General features: G+C 45.7%; 1 protein-coding gene across 1 annotated transcript in view; it reads left to right on the top strand.

Annotated features, from left to right (window-relative positions):
- Positions 1–6103: 6103 nt before the first annotated feature.
- Positions 6104–25684, top strand: part of gse1b (Gse1 coiled-coil protein b) — a 152129-nt gene continuing 132548 nt past the window's right edge. The window contains exon 1 of the mRNA XM_047580644.1: positions 6104–9064. Coding sequence (XP_047436600.1) covers positions 6545–9064 — 2520 coding nt within the window. The 5' untranslated portion in view covers positions 6104–6544. The remainder of the gene's footprint in view (positions 9065–25684) is intronic.

Raw genomic sequence — 25684 nt, 5'->3', positions numbered from 1 at the left:
GATCTGTGTGTGTGTGTGTGTGTGTGTGTGTGTGGAGTCAGGGGGTGCTGTTAAAGCCCTTATGTGTGTGCACCCAGCGCTCCGCAAGCGTTCCCGTTTGTTGTTGCCGAGCCAGAAGGCCTTTCGGCTGGGCCGGTCCCAGGGGAGTCGTTACACCACATTCCTTTCCCATTATTCCAGGCGTCTCTTTACGAGCAGCACCATCCCCGGATTCGGCTGGCCTTTCCTCTCGCCCCTGATGTCCTGTGTTTTCATCCTCGTCATTAGTTTTTGGTTATTAGCCGCCGCTGCTGCTGCTGCCACTGCCGCCGCCGCCTCCGCTGCTGCTGCTGCTGCTCTCGGGCGTGAGACGGCGATGTGTCAGAGAGGAGTCGGGAGGGGCAGGAGACGGAATGGCTTCTGCCTGAATGAGAGTGTGAGTGTGTGTGTGGTTGTGTGTGTTGCCTCCTTCTCATCCTTAAACTACATCTTGATTAAATTCAAACCCGCAGAGCTTCTGGGTTACTCAGGGTCAAGTAAAAGTGCCTTGCGTGATTCTCCTGCACTTAATCATTATAACCTAGAGAAGCTCGCTAACATCTGCTACAGAGAGCAGGTGTCCCAGGCTCTGCACTTCCATGTGGATCACGGCAAAACAACCAACGGGGTCACTTATCACTTCTCCCTCTCCTCTCTTCCTGGCTCTCTCTCCGCTCGCCTTCACCTCGCCCCTTTTAAACGCTCTCTTCGTCTTTCGTCTGTGAGGTCTCACTCTAATGGGGTGGAATGTTCTTTAGAAGTATGTCGAGACTTTGAAAAAGTCTTGGGTGGGAGAGGTCTGCAGCCCCGGGCCTGGGAGGGGCCTCGTGACTGACAAGTACAGGTGAAAGTGTTTCGGGTCATCCTCGTGTCACCGAGGACACACACACACACGGAGGCTCCAGCCAGGCTAAGCCTCTGTGGGAAAGAGGGGAGAGGTCAACTACAGCTGTGATGGGGTTCACTGCGAGGGAAAGTAGAAGCTTCCTGATATCAGGTCACTAGATTTAACATCTACGGGGGTCTTCGGTTTCCATCGAATTCCATTTTGTGCATTTTATCGGTTAATATAACTCTAGTTTCAGATGAATAAACAAGGCTCAACAAAGGAGCAAAAAAGACAAAAAAACAAGAATAAATGAATACTTTACCGAAACATCTGTTTAAACAGTCCAGAAACTAAGTGAGCTGTGGCCCAGTCTACTCCGTATGAACTGGACAGTACATTTTTTTTTTCCTTGTTCAGAGGAAACACATTCCTTAGCTGCACCCCTGACCTTGAAGAGAGGGAAGACATCGTGCAGAAATAAATGAATACATAAACAACAAGGAGAGAGCGTGGGGTGATGTTGCATTATTCTCTCTGTCTCTCTCAGCTGCTCATAAAACTTCCTCTTGCCGGTGTCAGGTTTTGAGACACATCTAGTGTCCTACACTCGACCGCTCGTCGCGCAGCGTCGGCTCTCCTCACACTCCACGGTTTGTAACCTGCACCTCAGTCACTGGGATGACTCTCCATCAAGGAACTCCTGACTCTTTGGCTCGATTTGCTTCCTTTGTTACCTCCCCGTAATGGCATGCACACCCTGACTTCCTGCCTGGCAGGATGCAGAGCTGTAGCTGGCAGCGAAGCGCGGCTGTTATTTCTGGCATCAAAAGGTATCTGCTGCTTTCAGACCTTAACAAATAAATGACACCTATAAACCGCGATAGCTGCAGTGAGGATTCATCAGTGCTCGTTCCATCGCCGATTCCCCCCTCATCCAAGTCCTCGTGCCCCCTTTTTTAAAGGTTTCTGTTCGGTGTATTGAAATTACACGTTATTTAAAAAATTGAATATTTCCACAAATAAACCAGTACCATCCTTGCTCATATATCAACCATTCTTGACATTAATTACAGGCTTCTATTAAAACTCAAAGGAGGGAAAACAAAAGGAAAGTTTCCAGCCTTAGAAAAAAATAAAAAGTATGAATCTAGTGGCGGTTTATAAATTACACGATGACACACTAGTGTTGACGTCTCACCACTGACTCTGTGTTGAACTCAGCAGTGACTGCAGCTGAGTTCGCTCCATCGTGAGTTTGAGGACGGTGAAAGAGGCCGAGGCGTTTTTTTTGTTTCTTTTTCAAAAATCGTCATTGTTGTCAGTAACAACTTCCACAGCGTTGTGACCTCTCACGTCTGCTTCCCATCCATCGAGATTTATGTACTGTAAGGTGCACGGACCAGTACATGTAGCTGACCCTGGGGTAGAGTTTACCCGTACCTGCTTTGCTGAAAAGACATGGAACTGGTATTTGGTTCAAACATTACAGCACAGTCTACAACAAACATTAACTCAATATAAAACTATGCTCAGGAATGTGCATCTTTTGTGGATTTAAATTCACAGCAAAAGACAGGAAGAGGGACAATGAGACTGGAGGAAGAAAGGAGGTGTGTGGTTTAAAAAAAAGATTCAGGTCTCTAAATCAGTCTCGGTCTCTTTCAAGTCTACTCTCGTCTTGGAGAAGAGGTCTAATCAGCTGAAACATCTGTGTCGGCGTAGCTGAGGATTTTGATGAAGCGAACAAAAAGCTATGGCTCAAAGAGCAGGTCGAGCCGTACAAAGCGTAAGAAAAGAACAAGGGTTTTAGAGGTGAGTAAATGTCTTTATGAAGCAGAGGTCAGAAGGCCACCATCACAGTGTCGAGTGCCTGCGGAAGAGGCACTCATAACCGGTAGACTGTGAAAAACGTTCAGTCCTAAAACAGTAGGAAGCATTAAATATACTGACAGAGCATAGCTACCTTGAAAGAAATGATTTCTGGATTTCTCCACCTTCAAAGAATAACTCCCGTGATCCAGATTCATATGCTGGTATCCCCGAGGAGTTTCCTGTAGCACATTAAAAACCACGTTGAGCTTAGTCACACAGGCTCTGACGCTATTACGCCCGCCTAGTTCTCTACAACACTTGCACGGTTAACAGAGGCACTCATTTAAATGAAACTACTGCTATGAATCACAGCTACTTTCTTGCATGTCAACAAGTGGGCAGTGAAAATAGCCCCGTAGTAGCTCGCTGTTTGAGCCACGCATGTACAGTTTCAGCAGATTCTCTTTGCAAAGTTTTAAAATTTGATAAACATTTTGGGATTTGTAAAATGGCCTGCATTTAATACTGCAGCGTGCTCTCCGGTTTAAACGTGGGATCTGCTGTCACGTTAACTGAAAATAGTAGTTCTTAAACTGGTGTTTTTATTTTCCTATTTCCCTCTTACTGACATTTCCAGTTCCCAGGAGGTCCCAACAGTGAGGAGTGACTGTAAAATAATGCATCCCACATGGTCATGAAAGCGCAGGCACATGTAAGACAGTGAAGTAATGCTCACGCAGACACACTGTGGCGCGCACACATGCAAACGCTGGTGAGTCCAGTTCTACTATATCATCTAATTGTGAAGTCAGGCCAAACAAGGAACAGGAGTAAAGCACCATGTTTATGCATTTTAAGTCGGTTTCTGACTTATGTGTGCTCGGGCGTACAGGTTTATGTGTAAAAGTTGTGCCCAAGACAATTGTAATATTGCCCTCTGTGCAGGTGTTGCTACACAAAGTATACCACAACTCACCCTCCGCAGACACACACAGCCCGTGGTGTCCATGCTTCTCTCCTGACTCTGTCACCACCTCCTTTTGACAAATCTCCTGGAGGCACTACGTTACTCAGCAAGTGGATTTTATTCAAATGTTTCTCAAACGAATCCCCCCCCCTCACTGTCTTACTCCTCCCAGCCTGGAGGGTCTGTGCAAATAGAGTCTTTTCATATAGCATTACTCAAGTTATGTGTGAAATGTAAATATAGTTATTGCTCCCTTTTTTTCATGTGAAAGATTGTTAGCGACCTGACAATATAAACAGTGCCATTATTTCGCAAGTCAAAGGAGCCAACTTTTATCTGTGGACATGCACACACACACATTTCTGGTGTAACTTCATCTACTACCAAGGTGCATGCAGAAGGAAATGGGATATGAAACGGTCACGACTCAAGCAACACTTGTAGTACATGGAACAACTTTATTAGATGCTCAGAGATGGTGATAATACCGTATATACTACAAGAGCTGCTGGAGTCTTGACTTTATATATATATATATATATATATATATATATATATATATATATATATATATATATATATATATATATATATAAATATATATGTAATATTATCTGCGTACTTTTGTAGAACGGTTTTTATTCGTATCTGTCAGAAAAGACAAACAAGATGAGCTGGGAAAATACATTTCAGTGCGTTCTATTTTTATGTTTTCTGCATTTTATTTCATTTTTTCTCATCATGTATGAGCCTCTGACTGACCACATAGGGGGATTTCCCAGCTGGTGCAGTACCGAGACCTGACAGTACAAGGCAGTATTGTAAATCTATACTGGCTGCACATCACTGTGTGTTAGGAATCATTTAAATAACAGCAGAGCCACTACATTATGCCTTGCTGAGGCATTAATTTGTGAATAATTGATCGAAACCCCTTCTGTGCACTCTATGGGAAACAGTGCTGGATCTCTTTGTGATTGTGTGGCCTTCTTGCCCTTTCTCTCTGTGAAAACTGTCAATAGAAATAAATTAGTATCACTAAAGAATCCCCTTGATGTTGTGATGTTGCCCAGTTGTCATGCAAAAGTAAGAGAGAAGCTCTGTATTCAAAGTTTTCTGGGCGTCGGTGTTGGAAGCTCGGTTTAACTTTAGGAGACACTGTGATGATGGAGATATCAAAGTAGGGGGAGGCAGTAGCTAGTTGGCCACGGGCCAAAACGTGTCGGTCTAATAAAGTTGTCCCATATACTACAAGTGTTACTGGAGTCTCGGCTTCTTCATTAGTTGGTCACTTGACAGTAGACAAGGCCAGGGGATGCACGGAGGAGAAAGGACAGTCATAACTGTTTACATGTGCTATTGTTGCGTGACGTGACCGCTTGAGGCCTGATTCCTCGACTTGCTGTCTCGTCTTTGTCTAAGACGAGGGTTGTAAAGGGTAGGGTTGTAAACACTGTGTGTTCATGCGTAGGGAGTGGGGGGGCTGTGTGTGCTGAGCGTCTTTTAAAGCTCTCCCTATCTCATCTTCTTTAAAGACCAAAGATAGATAGATAGATAGATAGATAGATAGATAGATAGATAGATAGATAGATAGATAGATAGATAGATAGATAGATAGACAGTACCTTGTGCCACACACTTTAATCACAATAACGTGCATATTCTATGTATTGTATTTTCTATTGTGTCATAGACACCTGGGTCACTGGTGTGACACACAGTGTCATATGTTGCATTTTTGCTCTTAGATATGACTTAGATCATACTTGTTTGACAGCTTTTAATAATTTGCACACGCGCATTCACAATTGCAGTAAATTTATAAAGTATTTCCACTGTTCCCGTCAACATATGAATCACTTCCTTTGTGTGGGAACAAATTCACTGATGCTGTATTTATTCCATAGTTCATAGTTCATAGTTCACAGTTCAATTCTGTGTTTCCAGTAAAGAACAAGCTGAGTTACTTTGAAAAGTTGCTTGTGGAATTAATTTAATTATATAGTATTTAATAATAATAATAATAATAATAATAATCGCATATTGCTCAGAAATATGTTGCCCACTGACGGTTCCATAATTGTCTAACATGATCTCTGTAAAAAAAATAAAAATAAAAAATAAATTATTGTGTGCATTTCATTGGTTATAATTAATATTTTACATTCAGTAGATAAAACTGCCAGGAAGGCGTTAAAAAAACAAACAAACAAAAAAAAAAAAAAAACGAAAGTTACACTGAGAGATCGTGTGTAGTTTATGCTTTTCTCACAGAGACAGACTGTTCCTGTCGGCTGAAATAAAAGATTGTTGAATTCTCGTGCCTGCAGGTGATACCTATGGGAGGCTGAAACACACGCCCCTGTGCGTGTTAAACTGGATATCCTGCGCCTGGTCACTACTTTGACGCAAGGGCAGCTTCTGCCGGAGTGTGCGCTCATAATCTCTGCAAAATTATTACCGGGGGCAGGCAGGGGGTGGAGGTTGCCTTTGGGGGTGTAGAAGCGGGTCCCATGAATTGGGGATGGCGCTGTGTACAGTGTGAGCGAGTTAGCAGCCAAAGTTGAATAGCGCTGGCTGGAAAGTTCGCTGGAGAGGCGACCCATGATCCCAAGTTCCTCTGACATGTTACCTACGGATGCCCGGTGCAAACATGCGGACTACAAACTTCAGGCAACAAGGACTTCTGTGGTGTTTTGAGTGATTTTCTCCTTGTTCCTTAAAAATAACAGTTCACGGCTTGCTGTCTTCGCTGCACGCTGCCGTTTCAATGGACTGTCGTCTATCTTATCATTCAGTGAGTAACTTGGATAAAAATTGATTGCATGGTTTCCTGACTCGGAGACGTGTGTTTATCACGAGAATGACTTAGCTGTTGACGTTATGCCATGTAGTCTACGCTCGGGTGTTTAAAAACAATGAACTCCCCCCGTGACCAGGAACTGGCACCCTTATCTCGGAAACACCGACTCATGGCTGCAGCTATGCCCGGCGAAGACAGCCCTTTGCCCGGCAACACTTCCAGGACTGATCGGAATGGATTAGGGGGGCTTGTTCACTGTTTTATATGTGGCAGCGGAGTTACACCGGGGAAGGAATTGAGACTGCAAGTGACATATCAGAAGGAGAGGATTCCCTTTTTCCCGTTTCTGCAAAGTCAGGAGCCAGCCCCGGGTGCGTGTGAAGTGAGCCCGGATGGACATGCGCTGGTGTGCGCCGTGTGCCACTGCTTTCTGACGGAGCAGTGGAACTCCTTCGAGCGGAGCAGGACGCCCATTGAGAAGCGCATGTACTGGCTGAAACGGCCCTACCAGTGCGACTCTCGGCGGGTCCCACAGGAGTGGAATATTTCTTATGACCTGGAGAGGCGAATCGGTGTCAACAGCCAGAGCTACGACGGGGGCGCAGATTCCGATTTCTCCTCTTTTTCCGAAAACGAGAACATATCAGATCAGGAGATGGATTTCGTGGACAGAGTAGGTGTGGGCAAAGACAAGTGTCTGAGAGCATCTGGGAAGTCTCCAAGAGACAGTGGCAGGAAAAACAGTGCCGTCAGTATTAAAAACAGCCCCGATTCACCGGTGGCACCGCGGTACCCGCTGGGTGTTTATGGGGCTCAGGGATCACCAAAAGCGGAGAGTGTTCTGTCGGCGAGGCGCGGTGCTAAAATTATGAATAATGTCTGTCAGTCATCAGAATCCGTGGCAAAGTCCAGAGAGAGATTCCCCCAGCGATGCTACGACAGCATTGTCCCTGACACACCTGTGGAAGACAACGGGGTCATTATGCGCAACAGGCTGTGGCTGGAGGAGGAGAATGCCAGACATGTGGAGCCCAGTCAGATCCAGCGCGTTGCCGACAGCAGCTGTGCTCCGTCCAGGCATCCATCGCTGCTTTACCGGGGTAGAGGGGAGGGTAGCTCTAAAGCTGCACTGTCCGCTGCTGGCACCACTGTTGCCAGCCCTAAATGTAGCATAGCTTTTCCCAGGGAGAATAACTCTGGCAACTCTGATGAAGATGAGATTAACATCACAAGTGATGATGACAGGAACATGTATGGCAGCATGACAACTAAAGCTGCCGCAAACCTTTCAACACGAAAGAATGCCCCACCACACCACGCTATGGATACCGGTGCAGGGGAGTGTGTGTGTTACATCTGTGGCACCGGACTCGCGCATGATGCCCGTTTTAAGGTCAGCGTTCAGAAGCAGGAGAGGGCTCAGGGTGAGCCCTTCTTTCCCTTCCTGTGGCTTCACTCGGCTCCCCGTGGTGCAGTACCCATCAGTCCGGCGGGTATGACCCTTGTCTGTGGCAGCTGCCACACCTCCCTGATGCAGCAGTGGCAGAGCTTCCAGCTGGCTGATGTGCCTGTCCTCCAGCGCCTGTACGTAGTCCCCCTTAATCAGTCCAGCAGCGCTCTTCATTCGTCACAGCCTACTCTGCAAGAAGGAAAACCTCCTGGGCCCATGGAGAGCACACCTGAACCTAAGTCTTCCTGTGAGGCCTGTTTCCTCTGTGGTCAGGAGTGTGGAGGAGATATAAGAGTAGCATACGCACAGGCTGGTGTTGGTAAATCCCGCGGTGTCATGTATTTTCCTTTCATCAACATGTTGCCCTGCCCGCCTAACGCTCAGGGGCTGAGGAATGGTCGTGTACACTGCTGCTCTCAGTGCCATCTTATCCTGGAGGAGATCTGGGATGCGTATCGACTCAGTCTCAGTGAAGACCTCATCACTTCTGTAAGCTCCTTCCTGGTCAGGTATCACGCTGCCTTGTCCGTTGATGCACCTGGACCGGTCCACACTCAGTCAGGGGTGAGCTCTCGGCCCTGCAGTTCCATGTCCATGTGTTACCTGTGTGGAGCAGAACTGTGTGCGGGAGGAGAGTATCAGCTGCACGTCAACCCACCAGGTCGCTGTGGGGAGAGGGAGCCTTTTTTCCCATTTCTCACGGTGCACCCTCCTGCTCCCCGTGCCAAGCCGGTTGACGCCACAGGCCTGGTGTCTGCCTGTAACCTTTGCTACCATGACCTGCACGCTCAGTGGGCCCAGCATGAGAGCAAGGGTCTGGGTCCCTCCACCCCTTCTACCTCTAGCTTATCCAGTGCCAATGCCCAGCTCCCCAGCTCTCCCTGGGCCCGTCAGTACAGCTGTGAGGCTTTTGTGTGTTTCTTCTGCAGGCGGGAGCAGCGCAGGCAAGGTAGGCTGTGCCAAGTCACCGTGGCCCGGCTACCCGTATTCCTATATGCACCTCGCAGCACTCGCACGCTCCTGGTGGACAATGGAAGGAGGCTGGTGATCGGCTCATGTGTGGAATGTAAGGCAATGGTGCAGGTGGGACAGAGCGCGCAGCAGGACAGGACCAGACTGGGACCTGGAGCCTCAGACGTGGAGAGGAAAGACCCTCAGTCACCCTCAGCCCAATCTAGACATAAGGTAAGAACAGAGCAAACAGACTCATGTTGTTGTATTTTTTATCTTCTGCAATTTTTGAACTCAGTTAACAAATGTATGTGCGTGCCCTCATATGACCTCTATGTCAAATGGCAAGTATTGATTAAGAAATGCAGGATCTGATGATCTGATGCATTCATATTTTGAACTTCATGTGATTTTGTACAATATTGTATTGTTTTGAAGAATAGCTCTCAGTGTGTGTGTGTGTTTCTCGGGGCTGACAAGACTGAACTATGTTAACCAGAACTTACTTCTATAAATGCCAGTAAAAAACTTTAAGGCCAAGGGCAGCCTTGTGTTTGCTGTGTACATGTGTTTATTTAAGTAAGCCTGAGTGAGCATGCCTCACCTGGTGCTCAGCAGTTTGTTTTGGTTTGAACACAGTGAGAGTTAGTTTCAAGGAAGTGTGTTTAAAGCAACTCTACTTCTCTGACAGCAGTGACGACAGTTACTCTGTTAACTAGACCTTTAAGAAGTAAGCGTATTTAGTTTGTCTGATGTGTTCAGTTCAGGTCTGGATATGTGAATCCTCATATCTATATCCTGTCATTGTTGTGTTATGTCTCTCCGTTTATTACCATGAAAATTGACAAAAGAGGCAGAGAAAGGCTGTACTGGTCGTGCTAGATGCAAAGATAAAAAAGCTCAATGGAATTTTATGTCATAAATTACATTTAATTGTTCTATTCATTCATAACACTCTGTCTGAGCAGTATGCCATGTCGTTCATCCAGTCATTTAATATTATTGACAAGTTTAGCTCAGTGATAGAATATTTAAATATTGACACGTCTCTTTTGATGCACATGGTGACATTATAAGATATCTGATCAATTTTGATGCCACAAGACACTGACCATTCAGTCATGGCTCAGAATCTTCCCATATTTGGTTAAGTTGGCACAGATGCATCCGTAAAGACATAGATTATGACTGTCGTGTGGTTTTACTCTTATTCATGACAGCTGTAGTAAGTACTAGGAGTTGAGATGGTTGCAGAGGTGGTCCAGATGCACTAGTTTGGTGAAAAATACTCTCTACGCTTCCCATGAAAAGAGACAATTCTGTCATCCTTTGCTTTCTTTTCTCTTCATCATGTTTTTTTTTCTACTCTTCACAATAATGCATAAAATCTGTGCCCTGCGGTTAGAGAGTAGATGAAGGACACCGGCCTTTCTGGAAGATCAGAGATGAAGTTGTGACTGTCCAGCTGGATGGAGGACTTGTGTACATCAGTTTGAAGATGTTGGTGCATAAATGAAGAGCTGGGAAACATTCAGACATCCAGCTGGTTGTATGACCAGATCTGTCAGGCACACAGACACTCACTCTCCGGCCATGCAGGACATGTGAAGAACATCTGTGGATGCCATTCACACTCGGCAACCTCAGTATGTTGCACACTCAGCCCAGCTGTCTGACGCTGTCCACCTCATTTTCTCCGTCCCTCAAAGAAGTAACTCACTTTTATCTCTTAAGTCTTTGTTATTCGTCTTCGTGAACTGGTTCCTGATGACCTCATCGCTATAATATGCGAGAGGATACTCCAAATATAGAACAAAATTATGGGACCAGCTTTTCTTTCCACCAAGGTTAGGGAATCATAAGGTGGGTGGCAGAGGAGGGGTGTCTGAGTGGGCCGGGTTTCGGGTGATCATTTTGGACTGGGACGTTCGCAGGTGGGACTGCTACTTTTGGCTCGAGTGAGCCAGTGACCTCATGGCTCTGAATGTGCCAGTGTGTGTTTCTGAGGGGAAGGGGTGGTGCGACAGAGCTGCAGGGGGAACAGGTGCTTTGTCCTCTAGTGTCACGCTGTGGGCTTGAGAGGGTCTGTCAGCACCAGGGCCTGGGCTGTCAGGAGGGAGTGCCCATGTGGTTCCGCTTAGCACCGTGTGTGCTTGGAGAAGGGGGATGAACAAACATATTTTGTTCCATTTCGTTCTATATGCCCTGTTTCTGTCCTAGAATGACATCTCGAATTGTATGCGCTTTTATACGCTGTCTGATTTGATACGAATTAGCAAATGACACTTTTGAAGCTGTTGAGGGCAACATGCAGACAAACACAAGTGATGGGTAGTTGTCATGTTTTTTTGTTCTGCTACAGTGTGTTTAATTAGTATGTTGGACATGACTTTTGACAGGTGTAAATATAGACTACCAGACAGCGACTGGAGAGGGGCGGCTGGTTAGCAGATCCTTCACTTGCACTCTCGGTGAAGCTGTCCACTGTCCACAATTTGTAGACCGGATACAGTTTCACGCAACTGTTTGAGCGCCCCCGGATGAATACCTGTTTTTTTTGTGTGTGTGAAACAAGTAAATGCAACACCTGCAGCATGCAGATTAAAAAAAAATTCATGTTTACAATAATATTGCTCTAAATTCGACCTCAGTGGTCGTGTTCCATTTTTGAGCCTGTGCTGAATAATTGGCCAAACAACAGAAACGGCCATCTGTATAATCCAATGCCACACAACCACAAAGCAGATCATTTCCATTTATCCACTGACAAGCTGCTATTTCCTTAAACATCTCCCCTTTCTCTCCAAACACACCTTTAGTGGTTGTGGGCAACAACCTCTATTTCAGCTTCATCTCCTCCTAGGATCTTTCCTGTAAGTGGTGCACCACCACTCTTCTCAGCTTGTGTAGCTCCCTTGACGGTTTCACTTTGCCTTTCTGCCCAGCAGATGTACAAATTTCTTGGCTTCCCATCTTGACTTCCATGGTCCTCCATGCTTTTGGACAGTGGAAATGGCAATCTGTAAGCGTTTTGGTATCTTTTTATAGCCTTCCATTTCTTTGTCGTCATCGATTAGCATCATTTTAAGATTCTGGGTCTAATGACTAGAGGAACTGATGGTTGTGTTACCAGTGTGAGTTTTAATGCCAATTTTCCATCCACCTTACAAGTCCAAATGAGCCGCTGATGTGTTAATGTGAAACTTTGAGGATTAAAGAAGTGCCCAAATGTTTGCATATATGATATATACAGTAGAGGGCGGTAGGTTGTAGTGGTCTGAAGTATCTTATGTGCTTGAGGAGGAGAATCAGGGTCACATTTATGAAGTAGTTTGCACATCACACAAGGTACATCAGTGAAGTTAGTTCTCCTCTTCGTGGAAACATATAGATGCCCAAACAATATTCTGAAAATTAAATGTAACGTTATGGTGTGTAGTAGTGGTAATGTGGTGATTATTTTATGCTACTTTCATTACTGAACTGCACACTGCAAAGTCAGTTTCAATAGCTTATCTTTCTAACACACTACTTGTACAGGTTGTATACAAAAGGTGCAGTTTCCCCGTGTACCAGGGGTTCTGTAGCATGGCCTGTACCGGAGTATTTCCTCAAGGTCTTCGCTATCAGTCATGCATTATTCAGACACAAACAATTAGAAAGGCAGGAAGAGTGTTGACATGTTGGTGATAGATGGGTCGGATGCTTCTAGACCTTAAGCAAAAGGGAGATATCACAATTACAATGCATCTTACTTAAACTGACACCACCACTACATTTTTTCGTTGTGAGGAATGGGATTGATTAAGTTGGGGATTTTTAATCGATCATGCACACCATGCCGCAGTACCCTTGGGTGGTTGTCTGGGCAATCAGTCGTGATATTTTTGAAGCATGACAGCGGCCCCACTCATACTGTCAGAGTCAGAAAGAACCATCTTCAGCATCAGGACAAACAAGGTGCCTTGTTGCAAAAGCTGAATGGCCCCTCACAGTGAAGCTTTCAACGTGCGTAAAGGAAGGAATCAATAATCGGGCATAGTATGATATAATGATAAATGCTGCTTTCATCGATATGGAGAACACCCTCCCTTAATTAGCTGCAGTGTATAGAGTGCGCATCTGCATCCACATGTGATGTTTAACTATGAATGACAGCCTGCTGAGAGACTGTTTCGATGTGTGCATGAGAGGGGTGGGTGTGCTACATGTGCTCTGTGCTGATATGTTGCTCCTTTGTGTGTGTGTGCATCTGTGTGCGTATTGTGTACATATTCTGTGTGCATATGTGTTCAGTCTAAATAATCCCCTGTGCTCTCGTCGCACGGCCCATATCTAGTGAAGGCGGTATTATTTGCTGTGACAGGAAAAACATGCCGGCACCTCGACAGCATCGCCAAGGAAGATTTATAGTACAGTGAAAACAAAGAAGGGAATGAAAATTAGCACATCAAGTTCAGATGTGATGTTGAGAAGGGGGAGAAAGAAATTACCTTGATTGATTATTAGCAGAAGAAAAAAAAAGAAAAGTGAGAGTCTAAGAATAGGTGAGGGGCTAATGGGATTTAAATTGCAGCCAGAGGAGGATTGAGTCCTGTTCTTATTCATCATAAAAGGAAACATTACAGCTGGTTGGCCAAAGAGTTTTTTTATTCAGAAAGGCTATTCTATTAAAATGGTTAATTTGAGACATGTGAGGTGTTGGGCCTTTAACATATGGTGTAAGCTATCCATGTGCCTGTGAGTTTAACCAAAACCACTGACATTGCATTCATTTTGTAACGTTCCTGTGGCTGTGCTTCAGCGGTGCCGTCCGACAGACAGCCTTGCATTTCACAGGGAATCCTCTGGTATTTGACGGGCTTCATTTCAAAGCTGCTGGAGGTGGGTTTTCATTTAGCTCTCGATGCTTTAATCACTCTCTTCCCGCTAGCCTAACTCGGAGCCACATTCTTGCCCATATCTGAATGGAGGGATCAGATCGTGCGTGGAGCAGATGAGATGGAGGTGTTTCATGTGTTCCCTTTTATGTCTCAACCGTGCGAAGACGGACCTTTAGTCAGGTCTGCCCCGCTACTAATTTGAGGGGCACGCTAATACCCCAGGCCTTAATCATAGCTCTATGCTGTACCTGGCCGACTGCTGACCCTCATACCTTTTTTGAGTTGTCACAGCCCTCAACATGCTGGAGAAGGCAATCCTTTAATCTAGATACAGTACCCTCTTTTCACTGCTGGCATTCAGTGGATACCGAACATGCACAGGAATGACCACTATGCATGTGTGTTACAGCTGTATCAGGGTAACTCAACATTAAAACCAGAGATGGCATCCATTCTTTCCAATGAAAGCGGTGTATGCTCAAATGTTCTGTGTTGTACTGAACATCAGATGCACTTATTCTGAATCCTCTGGTCACTCAGAATCTAGACAATGAGTAATGTCAAGCATAGAAAAAAGGCAGTCTTACCTCTGGGAAAGTTTTATACTTTTTTTAAGACGCCTGTGAGCAGAGACACCTCTTTGAAACTGTAGATAGTTTGTAAGGGGAAAACAAAATGCTATTCTATTTAGGCTGCAGGGGATGTCTTGTTACCATACTGCGGCTGGCAACTGTGATAACTGGCAGTAAGGCTAAGTCGCAGGGCCATATCCAGCTCATGGCTGTATTATAAGAACTGGACCTCACTCCCGCTGATTTGAATGCAAATTGCTCCCTCGCCGCATTAGCCAAAACATTTTCTCGCGTCCAGATTTGATTTGTATTTTCCCACTCAGTGCTGCATACACATGGATACAGCTTATCTGTGCCACGGGGATGATTTACAGATCTAAACTTTCATCGCTGTTAGATATTGATCAGTCTTTACACTCTGAGAAGGAAGTTGGTGAACTTTTTTTCACATGAATGGAATTAGCTATTTTTGTTTTGGTTTGATTTCAGTGCAGGAAACGCAGAGAGACAATGAGCAGTGGTCATTCAGTTACTAAAAACACTGGCAGTAGGAGACCATTTGTTTTGCATTACTGCTTGGAAAGCCCCAATTAGATTTTTTTGTTAATTCTGCAAGCCGTAACTCACAATACATTTTTTTCTCCTGTGGTTTTTATATAAGCTGTTGTAGGTTGGCAGTCTCAATGGATCAACGTGCCAAATAGTAACATAAACGGCACTTAGGTGCAACGTATAATTTGCTGGCAGACAACTGAGGAGGGGACTCTGTATTCTGTTTTCTTTAAGCAAAAGGTTGATGCTGTCGGGAGAGACAGAGACGTGGCAAAGGAAGTTTTAAGTGTACTGACAGTGTGAGAAGTCTTGGAAGTCCTGGTGCAGTTTGGAGCTGACAGATGAAGACACGCTGACCTTTTAACCCTGCAGGGCCAAGCAGAGAGGGGATACTGATCAGGCTTAACATGCGGAGACACCAAGGGTCAAATGACGGATTGTAGGGAAAGATTCTGTCACCTGTTTTGTGGTTTTTGACTTTAGCATTTGACTGGTCTAAAAAGACGACGGGCATTCTTTTGTATTTTGCTCACATTCTGTTAGAAATGCACCATTCATAAACATTCAGTCACCGGAATGCAATCTAACAATTTACCACATTGAATCATACACGTAATACATGCTCTGAAGTCTAAATGCGGTACATAGTAAGATAAGATAAGATATGTCAGATCTTCTTTGTTTCTTCTACTGCACAGTGGTGCATGATTATGTGAACTGTGCAACATGGACATAAAGAGGTTTTAAATATTGGCATTGTCTACCCTCCATCAAGTTTATCAGTTATTGCAGCCAAATGTCAATTAACCAAATGGAATTCAGGATCTGTTCAGATGTCATGAGTAGTAGTACAACACATATGCAAATAAAGACTTTACTCTTAGAGAGGAATGAATGATGTGTTGATGTTAGTTTAGCACTTCATCATTTCAGTCTAAAAACAACATTTTGACAAGAAAGATGGATGCTTGCTCTGTAGCACCTCAGGTCCTCACTCAGTAGAGATCGCTTAAGACTGTTGAGTCTTTTACTCAAAATGTTACAGTTTCCCCATTAAAATAACTAACACTACCAGCAGGAACTTCTGGGCTTTTTATGACCAGACAAAGGTGTTAGAGACAGGCAGAGTGGATTGTTTTAGTTATAAAATGTTACGTCAGATATGTATGTCACATGTCACCTGTGGCAAGAGGCCAAGGTGGAGGAGTTTTTATGCTGTAAATCCCGTCACGCAGTACTACCCTGCAGTCTGCGCTTTGCAGTAGTAAAGTCGGTGATAATTATAGAGGACACAGTGCAATGTAGCTCAACCATCCCTGCCAGCCACCCTCTGGCCATAACATACAGCATGAATGCATACATCCGTAGACTTCCACCCCACGCACACACACACAGAGTGAAATCTTTGTCATCATTTACATGCAGAGCAGCTGCAAGCGTGTGTGAAAGTGTGTATTCTTGCACATGTGTGTCTGCCAGGTGCTTGGGAGCACTGGCAGGTGTTTGCTCTCATTCTGGCGAATGCAGCTGTGTATGCCACAGCTGTGTATGTGTGTGTGCCTGTGTGGTTCTGCACCTGGACACAACTGGAGTGTGTGGCAGAACAGTAGCTAATAGCGGACCTATTTCCTGGCCAGACATTTAACATGTAACATACAGTAAGCTCCCAGCTTACTGGAGATTATTCATTGCTTTTATGTGTTACTCATTAGTCTTGCTTTCTTTAGACCTCCCAAGTGATGTCGAAGGTCTGTGTGAATGTGTTCTTTGATGGCTCTTCATTTCCCACTTTGATTCATGCTCTTGCATCACGCCTCTAAAGATGGCCCTGCTATCAGGACAACTGGAGATGTCAACTGACGAAGAGTCGGTCGCAGTGGACTAAATATACTATCCGCCCTGTTTCTGTCCTGCCAACCAGTCACTAGATCACTTCACCTCTCTATGACAGCCAACCAAAGACGAGGTAAAGACTGCGTTGCTGGTGATCTTCTCGGAACTTATTTTGGCTGAAGAAGAAATTCCCTTCTTGGATTACTCCCTCCTCCCGTAAGCATCCCCAAGTCCTGGCCCTGACCTCCTTCCCCACCCCCACACTATGCCGTCCAGCCACCTGGCCTCTCACATACTCAGCTTGTCCTGCCAGCTCCAGGACAGCTGGGGAGAAGGAGACGGAGAGGGAGATTTGGAGTGAGCCTCCCATGAAGCTAAAGACCGTGATGCCTCTGGAAGAATGCAGACTAGCCCTGCCACATTTAGTATTATGTACACTGTGCGCCAAAAGTGGATCTCTCTGTTGGGGTGGCACTTAGTTGATGTCATACACTTTGTAAAGGAACTGTTAGGTGTTTGATAAGCTTGTCGCGGCACGCTGTGTAACATTTGAACGTTGATGATGGCTTAGTTTGAGTACTAATGTAGGGCATGATGCAAACAAAAAAAAAAAAAGCTGCACACTTCAGCAGAGATCCTGATATCTGGCTGGACTGTGAGTTTGATTCATTTTTCCATTCAGTTTTATTTACTGCGTATACCGTCGATAGCAATCCAAACTGTCTAAAGACACGGACTAAAGACAGAACCCAGAGCCCGACACTCCCAGCGCACTCACTAATGAGTGGAGAATCACATAATCATGAAAACAAAGGCATGGACATGCATGGACACACACAAACACATGGACAGGACGTACAGAGACTTTGTGAATAGTTTCCATGGGTGAATTTCCACCACGCTGACATGAGCACGGCATGAGTCAGAAATAAACTGATACAGTTTCTGCATCTGTGGGACAGATAAATACCACGGAAACTTCCAGAAGGCTTGTCATTGTTTATTTGTTGCATTTTGCCTGCTATCCCTTTTAAGTATGCCATTTGCGCTCATGAATGTTATTAATGTAGATCCAGGTGGCTGTTTACCAGTGGTGGTTATTTCTAATTGAAAGCATGCCTAACATAATCCCATGCCTGTCAGCTTGGTCAGTGGCATTACCCGCATGGTCAAGAGTTGTGTGCAACGTGGACCAATGTGCAAGTCGTGATTAATGCGCACAGCATACCTTCAGAGATCAGCAGTGTAGCTGGAGTGGTGAGACACCACAGTAGATTAAACCTGTCAAACCGATCTCTCTTCTCGCTGGGTTACAGCTGCACTGTTACTCACTTGTATTAAGATTTAGTGGCAAAGTTATCGAGCCACTGTGTTCCTTAACGGGAGGTGTAACACAACTGTACAGCACTGACCAAAGATGTTGAAGTATTAGAGTAACCTGTAGCATAAGCGTGATGAAGAGGAGAATGTTGAAACCAAATGTTTCCTCCTCAACGATATCCACCATTATAAAATGCTTAAGTCGTTATGAAAGACCACAGAGGCAGAGGGATTCTCGATGTTTTTTATGTCCCTCTTTTCTTCGGGGGGCTATAAAAATAGCACTTGGCTTTAGTTAGGTGTCAGAGGTCTTCTTCTTCTCTCTGTGTCTTTTTTTCCTCTTTCTTCTTTTAGCTGTCTTCTTTCCATGCCTTTCCCTTTCTCCCCTGTCCCCCCATCACCTCTGTCGTCCTTTCTCCACACCCCCTTTTTTGCTTTTTTCCCCCTTTCTCTCCCTTTTCTTTCTTCCCCCCCTCCTCCCCTCCCTCCTCTTCATCTCTCCCTGTGGTATTAGCGGGGCCACATGTTGTTGGCCTCTCCTGGTGGTGTGAGCCCCATGGCAGGCCCTGGCTCCAGGCTGACGCGTAGCTCGGTGTGTGCGTCTGTGTGTGTGTGTGTGGATGAGAGGGAGTACCGTAATGTGTTCCTGCATGCCTAACAGTGAATGTGTGTGTGTGTGCGAGTGTGAGTGTGTGTGTGAGGCCGCTAACACAGTAACCTGATAGTGGTGCGGCTGAGCAGTACAGAGCGGAGCAGTGCTGTGATTTATCCCGCGGGCCCAGCAGATGGCTGCAACAGGAGTTTGTTTAAGTTTGCTTCAGAGCCGGGCAAGCAGCCAGGAGCATAGAGGAGGCTTGCCAGAAAAATGTTCACTGACTCTGGATGCCTAACCACAGTGCTCCCCCTCTCCTCTCCCTTCTGCCTCCCCCTAACCCCTCACAGCCCCTTCAGTCCAACACACACACACAGACACACACATGCTCTTGCAGACTTTCTGTCGCTACTCTCCTTTTACCCCTCTCTAATTTCTCTCTTTCCTCCCATCTGCTTCACATGCTTACATACGCACTCACGCGCACGTACGTTTACACACACACACACACGTGCGCACGCACACACACACACACACACACACACACACACACACACACACACACGCACACACACACACACAGTTTGTGCCTCCTTCTCTGTTCTGTTGGCAGCATCGCTGGTGAAGACATGATCTCACACCTCAGGAGGGGGCATTAAAGGCTGAGGAGGTGTCCATTCTGGCGGGGACTCCTGAACACAACCATATGACCAACACTTTGCCTCTCACACTAGAAGAGAGATGGATCTCCGGAGAGAAAGACACTAACAGAGGCGCACATGCCATGCAAAAGATTACCACGTGCACACACAGCCATAGCAGATGATTTTAGAACTAAAGTCTGAATTTGATGTCCATGCATTGCCTTTCGCTTCCTCCCCCGTGATTCAAACTCACAGTCTCTGTTCGCGAATGTGATGACAAGTCCTGTCACATCGCTTCGGGTCACCCAGGTGACCTCCCTCTCCACACATCAGCTTCAGTTTTCCTGCATTATCTCTCTAGTCCTTTACTTGTCCTCTCTTCATACACTCCTCTTCTGGACACAGAGTTCAACAGACAAAATTCAGCTATTAACAAACCAGATGAAGAAGCAGACATGAAAGCAGACAGACAAACAGACACACGCGTCTTTAGTGTCTACGGTTCGGGAAAATTATGTCACTAATCAGGTACAGAAATTTGATCAGGTATACTAATCTGTTCTGTTACTGCAAGTGTCTGCACTATGGGATAAATAAAGGATTGCCTTATCTTAATTGGTTTGTTTTTAGCGTGGTTAATCCAGATCTTTTACAGTTTGAAGCCTTAACTGTCATGTTTAGAAATGTTAGATTAGAATATGTTTGTATTTAGATATCTGAGCATTTTACCGGTGTGGGTTCCACGTTCCTTCTCTTTATTTAGAAAGTATTTTGCAATGCATCAACTTTACTGATTGTATTATTACAGAGCATGTCCTGCGTGTGTGCGCGTGCGCGCACGTACACGCACATGCACACGCGGGATGTACAGACTAGTCATTGGTCACTTCAATGTTGCCATCACGCTTTAACCACCATGTCAACTAGTCACCGATCACGTGACAATGACAGCATGGAGACCAGTGGATCGTTGTAGAAATTGTAAGTCAGTCTTGAAATACCATAAATGTACCACTAATAGCCATCTGAAAAGGCACCCGCTAACGCTAGCTAACGGTCCAAATCCTCTAGACAGCGTCATTTGATGGTGAATTTCATTGTCAAAGTTATTAGACGCTTAGATGCTGCACTCCGAAAACGCTTCGTATAAGTTACCTAGCCTAAACTTACCTGCAGCTGGTATTGATAAACTCGTGCCTTTACGCTGTGTTCTGTGTTCTTTTTAGTTGACATGCCTTGTTTTTTTTTTTTGTTTTTTTTTTGCAGAGCTGAGAATGACGGTGTTCACGGTGTTGACATTCAATAAACTCCTAGAAAAGCCGTGGCTAGCTGCCTTTGTGCGAGACGCTAGGATGTCGGTCAAGAATGTAGATTTCATTGTTGCAAAACTTTACTTTCTACTGTGTTTGTATTAGCGACGTCACTGGCGACTAGTCGACTCGACTTTCACCACTTAATGGTCGACTTTTTGAAGTCTGAAGTCGTTAGATCTCTAGCACACACTACATAAATGCCCTTCTTTTTTTTCTTTCTTTTTTTTTTTTTAAAAAAGCTTACTCCATTTAACCTGCTTTCCCTTTTATCTTATTTCTGTATACTTTTTGATCTGCTTTTTGTCTTTATTCTATGTTTTATTCTTATAAAGTCTTACACATTGCTGTTTCATGCAATGCGGCCTTGAGTTCTCTGAAAGGTGCCCACAAAAGAAATATATTATTGTTGTTTCTATTATTATATTGTTATGGAGAAAGCGTTTCAGTGTATTGAGGTAAAATCATTGATAGTCATTGTCAGTATGTCCTAATCCTTATTAGCTTGTGGATAGTCATCTTATTCTCAGTTCCCTCAGTCAAGATTCTCAAAGGTGACTTTTGATCCTTCTGAAAGGATTTTCTGTGCATGTGTGCGTTGAGTAACAAAACAAAGTCTGTGTTGCATTTTTGTCACTGTACGCTGACCTGTTCTTCATCTCCCTCGACATTATTCTGTTTGCACGCGACATACAAGTTTCATCCTGTGCCAGTGTCTTTTCCCTCTCATCCTATTGTTGACCATACCCATTTCACTTTATATTGTGTTCATGTATTTGTTTCATCCTGTTCAGAATCGGTCATCATTCATTTCCCCCCATCTTTACTTCATTTAGCTCCTTTTCCCTCGTTATCCGCATTTCCTCTTAGCCTCACTGCCCGTTGTGCCATTAGATTGGAGACGTACAGCTGAGTGTTATCTGTGTTGCGTATGCTTTTAGGAGTTTGTTAAAGATAACACTGAGTTCATGCAGAACATTTATACGTTTCCTTTGCCTCCACTTACCGCATCTGTTTGTACATTCGTGTCGAAGTATAAAGCCTTTGTCTATAATAAATACAGTACTCGATAGTCAATTTCTATGCTTTAAACCCATTCATTTGTGCACGCAGGGAGAGTAGTGCGCACACTCAAGACAGTGGGCCGCGGTTTGAGTGCTCTTCAGCTGTGGACAGCTGCACCGTGCTGTTTCAGTACAGTTTTCAGCACAGCTAATGTCCAAATACCAGGAGATGCACTGTATTTACAGAGTGGCTCCATACGAGAGCAGAGGCACTGCTGCAGCTTCTTCTGCATAAACTTCGAAATGCGCACCACGTACAGAATAAATCTGGTTCATGAATACAGGTCCGTCAGCTCCTTTGAAACCGTGCTTAACGTGCAAATGGTTTCTTCGAACAACAACAAAAGAGGACCTCTATTAGATCAGCGTGTGCTATTAATCAGTGCCGAATGTTGTTTGGATGAAAAGTGAAAAGTTGCTCGAAAAACGTGACGTACAAATGTGCCCAGCTATACTGCGTCGCTTCACTTCGAGTGCAGTCACATACGAGGAAGGAATCTGGTGAGGAGACGGGTAAAGGCTCCGTGTCTGCCTGCAGCTGTGTTCCTTGGTTCCCTCGAAAGAAAGGAAGAGAGGGGGTCACAGGTCAGGCAGCTTAGCAGCCTGCTAATGAATATTTATCTGTCAAGGTTACACTTAGTTGACACAGATGTGCTTCTGCCTCATTACCTTAAGTGTGCTCGCGTCCACTAATTTCCCTCATATGCCATAGCGTATGTACAGTAGCATGTACCGAGGCTGAGACTGTAACCATGGATTTTTTCCATGAACCATGAATCAAAGACTAAAATATTTTAATTACTCACATTTCTTTTTAAAATAATTCTATTCTATTTTATATTTCTATATTTTGTCATGTCTCCTGTCAACTTTGTGTGGTGCTCCTCAGTATATTTATTATTTTTTCATTGTAATATCCTGTTCTAGTTGTAATTCTACTCAGGTATTTTTTAAGACCTTTTTTAAGACCATAACTCTTCCCTGTTGTTAACTTTCATGGCCTCATCTGTGAGATTCATCAGCAGTCCTAGCAGTCTTTTCCAGACATGTTTTTTAATAAAATAACCCCGATCTCCGAGCCCAGCGCGCAGTGGATCCGTGTGGGATGACGGGGACAAAACATGAGATCCTTAAAGAGGCTGAAATCCATAATATACGTTTTACAGATGTGCTCGTTGTGTAGCGTATACGGTAACACTCGAGGTTCGGCCCGGGCTGGGAGGCCAGGTGGGGTTTGTGTGAGCCGGTCGTCGTTGTTCACCTGCTGCTTTGCCTGAGGAGAGGAGCAAGAGCAGCAGTTTCCACAAAGCAGAGGCTCAGACAGACTGACGCTGGTTACGCGGTGATCAGATGTTGTTTGACTTCCACTCAATGTGGAACATGTGTCCTCGGCGTCGGAGCGATCGCAGGCCCTGGATGGGCTCCCGCGACGCGCGGCTCCACAGGTGCCACGGTTTGCTCAGAGTCGCGCGTCGGCCTGCGGCGCACAGCTCTGAGCCCGTGACGGCGAGGGCTTTTTGCGCGCGCACGTGAGAGCGGGGCGGGCGCATCTTGAGTATCCGTCGGCGCAGATCAAAGGCGTCTTTTTCGGCTGTTTTTCCTGTGCTCGGCGTGCTCTTGAGTCTGAGCTGCTTTTATGGAGTGTTGCTGATCCGGTCAGTGGTCTGAGCCTGCATGCGTGGCTGTAGTCCTGTTGGATCTCTGTGATGGGCTTTTGAAACTGACTGACAGCCCCGCTTTACAAGCTGCTATACATCAACCGGTAGACCTGCAGCAACCGTGGGAACGCAGACGTATTTGTGTTCGAGTATATCTATATGTGTGTGTGTGTGTGTCTGTGTGTGTGCAGTGGGGATCAGCGAGGAGCAGAAACAGGGCCCGCCAGTGAACGATAAGGCCTGCTGACCTCGTAACCCCCAGCTCGCTGTGACGAGGTCATCTCAAATTACACCTAGCCAAGTGTTCCCTGTCTGCAGGCATTAAGAGCGCAAGGTCTAACCCCTCCTCTAACCCAGTGATGGATGCTGGTCTTCTGCCCAACCTTATGTCCAATAAACACTGACAAATGGACAAACAGGGAACATAAATATGATCAAGCAGCGAAGGAGCTGTCCTATGAAGCTATCCCAATGTTTTTCTTGAGATAACAATGGTGCAAGAAGCCAAACGTTATACACGGTCACGTGCTGCTCTGTTTTCTGTTACATCGAGGTACCGACGATGACCCTGCGTTGCGCGCGTGATGCGTAGTTTCGCATTTTGCGCGGAGGAAAATCAAAAATCTGGCAAAGCTGCGATTATCACACCCACCTCCAGGTGTCTGTGGACTGGATGCTGAATTCCCACGTGTTTCTTTAGAGAAAGATATGCGCCGGGTCGAGAAATGTGGTATCGATCTGGGTTTCTCAACGTTTCTCCCGCCGCCCATTAAAGCCGCCGGCTCCTCGTGCCCGCCGCGCGCCAACAGGAAGGTGTCGGTGGGAGTGAGGGCCACGCGCGCGCGGGGGGGGAGTAGGTTTCCTGCGTGTGTGTGGTATGGCACGGCCCAACCCTGAGGTAAATATTTGAGAGCTGCAGGCACCGTTAGGAGAGAGGGTCTGTCTTTGATGGGGCGATCTTGTGTGAGGGCCGAGGATGACGTCAGCCGTACCTCGGCGGATCCGCTGGAAGATTGAGAGAGAGAAAGAAAAAGAGACGGGAGGTTTGTGTGTCGCACGGCGAAAAGTGTTTCTTACGCCGCGTGTGAGTTTGTTTGTGTTTATTTTAAGGGAAATGGCCCGGCTCCTTGCATGTGACATGCCCTCAATCACATTTTCTGTGCTGCTTTTTACGGCACCTGGCTCTGGACGGTCACATGCACACGCATTTGAACGTCTTCAGGCAGTTATTTTAGTGAGGGACAGTAGCACTTTTTAGATTTGTCTTCGCTATCTGAAAAACTTAAAAGCACTAAATGGCAGATATTGTTTGGACAGTTATTTTATGTATTCGTACCTCATGGAAAAGAGTTAGGAGCTAGTTTACACAGAGCTTCTCTCCAAGCTTCCAGGACTCTCCCTCCTCACTCTTGATCTTTCTATCTTTAACTTTTTTCAGTCTCTCCCTCCTTCGTTCTCTAAATCTTCCTCCTCCACCTCCTCATTCCTCACCTCCTCTGTCTCCATTTCAGTGCAGACAAAAAGCCAATCTTTTCTGGCGCCGAGGATGCTTCTTTATTTCCCCCTCTGGAGGAGTCCGATTTATTGGTCCAAAGTTTATTTTACAGCTAATTTTACTTTTTTCATTACTTATCATCAACATTTGCGCAGTTGCTTTTTCATATTCCAGCGGTAAGAAGTAGTCGGTGTGAACCGCTCACTGTGTGAATTGGTATAAATTGTGTTTATACTTCTGTGCGCGTGCGCGTTCGGCGTGTGTGTGTGTGTGTGTGTGTGTGTGTGTGGGGGGGGTCTGTGCGCGTCGGCGCGCGGTCCAAGCACAGATGTTCTCAGAGGCTCCAGGTTTTAGGCAGCAGCTCTCCCTCTCCCCGCGCAGAAAAAAAGGGAAGTGTCTAATAAAAGGCGGGCGCATGAGACTGAATGAGTCATACACACCCGCACAGAAAGAGTCGGCTTCCATCGATCTCTCTGAGCCTGTGTGTGTGTGTGTGTGTGTGAGAGAGAGAGGGGAGCGAATGAGAGAGGGAGCGAGGCAGGAAGCAGGGAGGGAGGCTGTGCCAAGCTGGAGCTGAATTCCTGCCAAGAGTCTACTTGTTTGCTCGTCTGGCTGGAGCCAGAGGCTGACCTTATTAGCTAGGAGGGCAGCCGTCTTATTAAAACACATCTGGCGCTCAGGGAGCCCAAATAGTCCTCATATTGTCTTCCTGCTTGCTCCTGACCTTGCGTTACCTAGCAGGAATGCTGACAAGGGCTTCACGCATCTGTTGAGAGTTTCACCAGGGTCTTTCTCCCCCTTCTTCCCTCCCTCCTCCCCTCCTTTCCACCCGCGCTGTCTTTGCTGGCGCCTGCACGGTAGCTCTGTGGGACCTGTTTTTCTTCCTCCTCCTCCCCCGCCGCCCCCCTTTTTCCTCTTCCCTCCCACCCTG

Source organism: Mugil cephalus, chromosome 3 (genome assembly GCF_022458985.1).
Source record: "Mugil cephalus isolate CIBA_MC_2020 chromosome 3, CIBA_Mcephalus_1.1, whole genome shotgun sequence".
In the NCBI taxonomy this organism is placed as follows: domain Eukaryota; kingdom Metazoa; phylum Chordata; class Actinopteri; order Mugiliformes; family Mugilidae; genus Mugil; species Mugil cephalus.
The sequence above is the reverse complement of the archived record's forward strand: the minus strand, read 5'-3'. Positions and strand labels throughout refer to the sequence as shown.